This window comes from Gouania willdenowi, chromosome 8, assembly GCF_900634775.1.
Source record: "Gouania willdenowi chromosome 8, fGouWil2.1, whole genome shotgun sequence".
Classification (NCBI taxonomy): domain Eukaryota; kingdom Metazoa; phylum Chordata; class Actinopteri; order Blenniiformes; family Gobiesocidae; genus Gouania; species Gouania willdenowi.
This window is the reverse complement of record NC_041051.1, coordinates 13843658-13851446: the sequence shown is the minus strand read 5'-3', so window position 1 is coordinate 13851446 and position 7789 is coordinate 13843658. Positions and strand designations below refer to the sequence as shown.

General features: G+C 35.0%; 1 protein-coding gene across 1 annotated transcript; it reads left to right on the top strand.

Annotated features, from left to right (window-relative positions):
* Positions 1–3291: 3291 nt before the first annotated feature.
* Positions 3292–6713, top strand: anks4b (ankyrin repeat and sterile alpha motif domain containing 4B). Its single transcript, XM_028455509.1, has 2 exons — positions 3292–3583; positions 5421–6713. Exons 1-2 carry the CDS (start codon positions 3423–3425, stop codon positions 6553–6555), a joined length of 1296 nt encoding a protein of 431 aa, XP_028311310.1. The 5' UTR covers positions 3292–3422; the 3' UTR covers positions 6556–6713.
* The last annotated feature ends 1076 nt before the right edge of the window (positions 6714–7789 follow it).

Sequence of the window (7789 nt, the reverse complement as noted above, 5' to 3'; positions counted from 1 at the left end):
AAAAATGTATATTTTCAATCAAATTATTTGGGGCTCAAAAACATTTTTTGCATTTAAACACTTTTTTTTTCGTAGATTGAATATATTTTTTGATTGAATTTTTTTTCTTTGATTGAAATGTTTTTTTGTTTTTTGTTTTTTAATTTAATAATAAATACAGAAATGTACTACCCCTATGACCAAAATACAAAAAGAAATTGACTTAAATAAAAAAAAATAATAATATATACTATTCAATCAAAGAAATGTTTACTTCAATCAAAGAAAAAAAGCATTCAAATGCAATTATTAGGGTTTCAAATATTATTTTGCATTGGAACACTTTTTTATTGAAAAAGTTTTTTTTTTTTTATCACAATAGTGGGTTTTTTTAAAAAATTGAATAATGAAGACACAAATCTACCTCCATACGCTACGTGGTTTCCCCACAGGTAGTCCATTACAACAGTGCTCAATCTGTGCTTTACACCAGTTATTCTCAACAGGTGGGACGGGACCCACAAGTGGATTGCGGACCTGTACTGGGTGGGTCGCGGACAGATGGTCAAAAATAAATAAATACTTAATGTCTCTCATGTTGGGTTGGACTTGTCTTTTATTTTGAAAGAAACTTTTCTTTTGACAGGCCTGTTGTGAAATGCTTGTTGCACAGGCAAATATAAAGATTCATGTTTAAAATAAAGATAATATGAATTAATAAGAATACATTTGGTTGGTTGAATTCTTAAAAAAAATGAACAGAAAAGTGGGTCGCGATTTAATGACGGTGACAAAATTGGGTCGCAGGGTGAGACCAGTTGAGAACCACTGCTTTACACAGGTGGTGGTGTCAGTGCTATGTATGGGAGAGACCTCAACTTTAACTTTTATTCTAATATTTTATGCAAGGCCTCCACTTGCCACATATTTTTTATATGTATGTATACTAGTATTTATTGTGTATTTTTATTTTTATTTTTTGCTGCTGTAGCAAGACATAATAATTTTTATTTTGCTTTTTTGTATTGTATGCATTCCTTTTTATTTTTATTTTTATTTTTGCTGCTATATATATATATATATATTTAGCATTTTCTTATTGTATATTTTTCTTTTTCAATGCTTTAACAAGTAAATTTTCCCATTGTAAGATTATTAAAACATAATGAATCAATCAATAAAAATGTTTAACTGGCTCTTGACGTACACAGTTAAGTTAAACATGTAAACTTATCTGTCCAAATACTTACAATGAACATGTATGTGTCACTGGACATGTGTACTACATGTGTAAATATAGGAGTCACATTTCTCCTTTAATATAATAGACACATCGCTAACAAAATCCAGTGCTAGACACAATCACAACACAACATAACATGGGGCAAGTTTGTTTTGCCAACTCTTGTTTAAAGGCAGATCAGAGACAGTCTTTTAGAGTGTTCAAAGTCACCCTTCTAAATTTTTTTATCGTAGAAAGTCAAATTAGTCTCAGATTAGCCTAATTTATTTGTTTACTTGCTGAATTGTTGTAGCCACCCAATTTGGCACCAGTAGAACATAGCGATACTACTTTTTTCCTCTGCTTTTCACTAACTGATCAGATGAATGAGATTACATGAAATGGGATTTGAGTGTTAATATATAGACTATATTACTTTTTTCTTTTTTTAAAAAAAAAAAAAAAAAAACCAAACACATACCAGCTGGTGACAGAAGGATGTCACAAAATTTTACAATTTCATCATCTTACAATAAATACGACCATATTTGAGTGTACGCTTTAGAGGCAAGAAGCAGTGGGGCGTGTCCCCGGTTACTCAAAGTTCAAGGCAGTGTATAAGATGGACACGTGCCAGTTTATTTAAGGGCAAAGGTACAGAGCAAACAAAACTTTATCAAGTTTAGTGCAGTTAACCTATTATAGATAGACAAGCATGATGTAATTCCACTATCTCTGTCAAACTGTTCAGCAACACTAACCACTAAAATTACATATTTTTTCATTTCAAATTGTTATTCTGTAGAAATTAAAACAGCACACATTATCTCAAACAACAGTATTCTATACTTTCACTTACTCCAATATAAATCTAGTTTTTTTTTTTTAATTATTATTATTACTAGTGCATTGCCGGTAGGAAGTATATCTTGCTATAGAAAGTGGGAGGTTAAGTAGCTTTTTCATGGATGGTTTTCATGGGAGCTTTAACACACACACACATACACAAGCGAGCGCAATTTTTTATTATTATCATTACTCACTTTAGTTACAAACGTTGCTCACTGAGGACACCTGCTGGTCAATATTTACGGGGTGTTTTTTTTTTTTAAATTAAATACTAGACCCACTTTAGTCGTTTTTAAAAGACCTTTGTGCAGTCACTCCTGTAGACTACCTTTCAACAATGAACTGCTCTGAATTGAGCTAAATTTAAGTCAATTTTATGAAATAATCCACGAACGGTATCATTGCAGTCCAAACAAATCCGATGTTGCACACCTTTGAACCAAGCAGCAGCCATGTTGAAAGTCTCAGGTCAATTTGAACCTGATACGCAGATATTTGAGAAACACACACAGACTAGAGAGATAGATAGATAGATAGATAGATAGATAGATAGATAGATAGATAGATAGATAGATAGATAGATAGATAGATAGATAGATAGATAGATAGATAGATAGATAGATAGATAGATAGATAGATAGATAGATAGATGGATGGATGGATGGATGGATGGATGGATGGATGGATGGATGGATGGATGGATGGATAGATAGATAGATTATTCTGTATAAAAATATCTGAATTGGTGCTTTTTCTGCACTAATCCTGGCTACTTTGTATTTGTATACACAGAATGACAAAGATAATCAAAAACCCACCTTAAAATCGTCAACTCCTCCGCACCCGTTCATCGTCCTACCCTGACTCCCTCTTCCCTGTTCCCTTCCCCCTCACCTAGGTGTAACACTGCCCTATCTTTTTATATTCTCCCTCTAATAAAGTTTTTCTTACCCGTCCTCAGGGAGGGCTGGTGTTGGTCACAATTATGCAATAAAAAAAATCATAATAAAACTTGCATTGCTGTCACAGAAAGATTGCACTTCATATATAGTGTTGACCTTTGACAGCATGTGCAGACAAGTAGGACAAAATAAAATATAATCCAAAACATCAATTTCCTTTGCTTCAACAATTCCACTAAAACAGACTGAAAGAAAGTGATTGGGCTGTTGGATGTAATATTGCGTCTGCTGACAACTACAGTAAACTGGACTTTGCTTCTGCTTTATGGCTCTGAGCTGCTGATACGCCCAGTGATCACTCTGTTTGCTCAGCTCTGTGGTCGCCTCTGCTCAGCCTATGTTAGAGGGGGGGGAAACAAACAGGATAAAGTGACAGGTTTCTTATTTTCTGTTCTGCTCAGCCAAAAAAAATGTCGAGATACCACAAAGCTGCCGTGGACGGATATTTGGACCTTCTGAAAGAAGCCACGAGGAAGGACCTGAACACTGCGGATGAGGATGGAATGACTCCCACCTTATTGGCTGCTTTTCATGGACATGTGGATGCTCTTCAGCTTATATGTAGCAGAGAGTAAGACATTTCTATCATCTGTTCTTTAAACCAATTCCATCATTTTACTTCCACGTGTCAAACTAGGGTTTTAGTCACGCTCTTTATTATAAACATGGAGTTTTATCCTGAATAATTGAATACATTTAAATACAATCATATTTACTCAAAATGTGTGTGTAAAAAAGAAGCTAAAACAATGAACAGGAGAACTTTTTTTTTGTTTGTGCAAACTTCATGAGCAAAAACTTAGTTGCCATCTTTGATTATCTCTCTCCCATTAGTGCAGCCACATTTTTAATGAACTGAATCCATCCATTCTGTGACACAAAGGAGTCCTTTATTTCTCAACCCCCCACCTCCCAATCTCCACCTCCTGCCTCCATCCAAAACAACAAAAGACCAGCATCTACAGTATGTTTCTGGGTTATTTAGTAGGACATATCTCAGTATTTTCTGCTTTGTTCACTGTCGACGTAGGCTAAGATTTGTGATAACTCAATGCATTCAGACTGCTATCAAAGCCTTTATTGCAGTGATAATGTGACACGGGAGTGAAGGACCGTAAACCCCAATAGCTTACTGATTAAATGTGAAAGAACATGTCAAAGAAAAAACTTTGTGAAAATATTTATTTCTTTAAATTGGCGTTATATAGAACAATGAAAATAGATAACTTTACTGATAGAGAAATATTGACATATAACATCTACTTTTTTCTCATTATGTGTGAATTGTATACATGACTTCCACTGTATTATCCTATTTTATGCCATAATAACATATTTTAATAAGGTATTTTAGTAAAAGCAACACAATGGAAAATATTGCTGCTTCTATTATTTAACAGCTAACTCTATATGAGGCTGCATGTTCTTTTTGACTAAGGCATAGAATAATCAACAGTCAAGATTAATTTTTAAACTAAATTAATGAATGAATGAACCACTGCCTAAATCAATGTTTTTCAAACTTGGGGTCATGACCCCATGTGGGGTTGCCTGGAATTTAAATGGGGTCACCTGAAATGTGTATCAATTAATACCATTAATTACTGAATAACATTATATATATATATATATATATATATATATATATATATATATATATATATATATATATATATATATATATATATTAAATTAAAACACAACACACAATGTTAATCAACTGTATTGTGTACTTTCACTTTCTTATACATATATCTAGTTTAAATAAAAACAGTATGAACTTATCTGAGCTGGCACACCTTGTCACTTTGTGTACAAATCCTGGTTACTCTGTATTTGTAACACAGTATAACAAACATGATTAAAAACTAATGCTAGAAAAAAAGTCGGCAGTGGCTATCCGTACGGTTGCAGTATCAATATACCGACATTCTGTCCATACGCAGCGCCCCTCATTAGCCAGTTTAGGTCACATGATACGTCAATCATTGGCCAGTTTATGTCACGTGAATAAGACTAAACCTAACCGTAAACCTAAACCAAACACTAAAAATTGCTGCGATACAGGGTTAACCATAACCCTAACCCTAAGACGCTACGTACGTATACTTCTGTAAACGTACCAATAGCACCGGAGGTTGTCCGTACGGCAACCGTACGAATAGACACTTTCAAAAAAGTCTTTGGGGTTGCTAGAAATTTGTCATATAAAAATGGGGTCACGATCCAAAAAAGGTTGGGAACCACTGGTCTAAATAGTTTCAGGCTTTCTCTCAGAAATGATCATCAAAGTGAATATCTCCACATAAGACTGTGGCAATCAATGCATTTCTAAACATGTTGATCAGAGGGATGTAAAAAGATAGAACTAAATCTATACATGTTGTTTCTTTGTGTGCGCCACACAGGGGGGATCCTAACAGGAGTGACATCTGGGGGAACACACCCTTGCACCTTGCAGCGGCTAACGGACACATGCACATCCTCAGCTTCCTGGTCAACTTTGGTGCCAACCTGTTTGCACTGGACAATGATTTCCACACAGCCATGGACGTCGCTGCCTCTCGTGACAGAATGGACTGCGTGCGTTATCTGGACGCTGCTGCCTCACAGCAAACAAACAAAAACCCAAAGAAGGTTGGAATCCTGAAGAAGAAAGCTGTGAAAGAAGCAGAAGAACGTGTGAAACTTTGTGAGGGGGTGAAGAAGAAACACCAAAGCAAGATGTCTAAAATGCAACGTGGAGCAAGCAATCCTGGGTCTGTGTCGGAGGCAAGCATGGCACCGACTTTTGCCAACGGTGGCACGATTAAAAGTGTCAACGAGCAGTATTCCAAGCTCATTGCTGCGAAGACATCTGACTCTCTTTCTGCAAGAATGAAAGGTACACTTCAGAAGAAGCTTGGGATAAAAGATAAAGGCACGGCACAGAAATCAGGAGGAGATGATAACGTGATCTTCCTCAAACAAGACAACAAAGCATCCGAGAAGCCGGAGTTTCTGGATGTTTTCAGTGAGCAGGACGAGGCCGTGTTGGAGGGAGGAAATGAAAGCTACGAAAATGATGATGATGATGGCACAGAAGAACCAGGTCATGTCAAACAGTCCATCCTCAATCGGCCTGGTCTTGGTGGTCTGATCTTTATGAAAAAGATGGGGCTGGAGTCTGAAGATGCTCCAAATAGGAACAATGAGAGTCTGGGTTACCTTGTTCAAAACCAGTTGTTTGAGACAGAGGAAGATGCTGCTAGCTTTGGAGACACTGGTGATGCTGACCTTCCATGGGATCAAGAAGATCTGGGATTGGACGATGACGATGATACCTCTCCTTTGGATGTGTTTCTGTCGGCCATCTCCCTGACAGAGTTTGCTCCGGCCTTCAGCAGAGAACATCTGGACTTGGAGGCACTGATGCTCTGCTCGGATGAAGACCTGAAAGGCATTCGCATCCAGCTGGGACCCAGGAAGAAGATCTTAGAGGCTGCTGCTCGCAGGAGAAACACACTGGAGACTCCTGGTACCATGAAAGACAGCTGTTTGTAAATTCTAATTAAAATGTACTAATCAAATCTTTTTTTGTAATTTATTAAACAGTTCGATGAAATTGCTTTTAAAACTTTAATTTTGATTTAAAACTATATTCTTAATTTACTAATAAAAAAAGTTGGATTTCTTTTTTATCCAAAAATGTTTAAAAAATATTTAAAAAAATTAAGAATGAGGAAAAGTATTGTTTTTATTATTGAAAAATAATGAGGGTTAACATTATTTTTAAGATATGTGCATTTTTATGTTTGTAGTGTATCTATCTATCATCTATCTATCTATCTATCTATCTATCTATCTATCTATCTATCTATCTATCTATCTATCTATCTATCTACTGTATCTATCTATCTATCCATCTATCTACTGTATCTATCTATCTATCCATCTATTTACTGTATCTATCTATCTATCTATCTATCTATCTATCTATCTATCTATCTATCTATCTATCTACTGTATCTATCTATCTATCTATCTATCTATCTATCTATCTATCTATCTACTGTATCTATCTATCTATCCATCTATCTACTGTATCTATCTATCTATCTATCTATCTATCTATCTATCTATCTATCTATCTATCTATCTATCTATCTATCTATCCATCCATCCATCCATCCATCCATCCATCCATCCATCTTCAAATATTTATGCAAAAGTGCCATATGTAGAAATTATAATTGAAATGTTGATCCACCAATGTATATTTTGTTTCTTCTTAAAATGTCTTGAAGCTTAAATAAACACCCCCCAAAAATAAACATTTTGACAGTTTTTTGTCTTTCAGCCTTTGAAAATAATAATAACTTAAATAAATAACTTTCTGCATTGTTTTTTAGTTTTTGTTTTTTGTTGTAGTTGTTATGTTTGTTTTGTAGCTATTAATAAAAGCAAGTGGCTGTTTAGATTGGCTTGTTTAAAAGCAGTGATAATTCAAAGATGAAGCTACCCATTCAAAGGGTTGCAAGATGAAGTAGATTACCGCAAAATCTGCTTTGAAAACAAATCTATGTTATTTGGACAAGTTTGAAATTAGCTTTGTACAAATCTTTATCAAAATAGAGGAATGCGAATAGATAATCATTGCAGATAATAATTGTTATTTTCCACCAAATGAGCAAACATGTTTGTTCAGGCAGCTCCACATTTGGAAAAATAAATAAAGATAAATACATAAATCTAGACCAGACACATTCATGTGGATGTGCTAAGGGTTCGGCAATAT

Excerpts from the sequence above, each read along its gene's own strand:
- anks4b (XM_028455509.1), top strand. The coding sequence starts at position 3,423 with ATGTCGAGATACCACAAAGCTGCCGTGGACGGATATTTGGACCTTCTG. Across the intron at positions 3,584-5,420 it reads CAGCTTATATGTAGCAGAGA|GGGGGATCCTAACAGGAGTG; the intron begins GTAAGACATTTC and ends TGCGCCACACAG.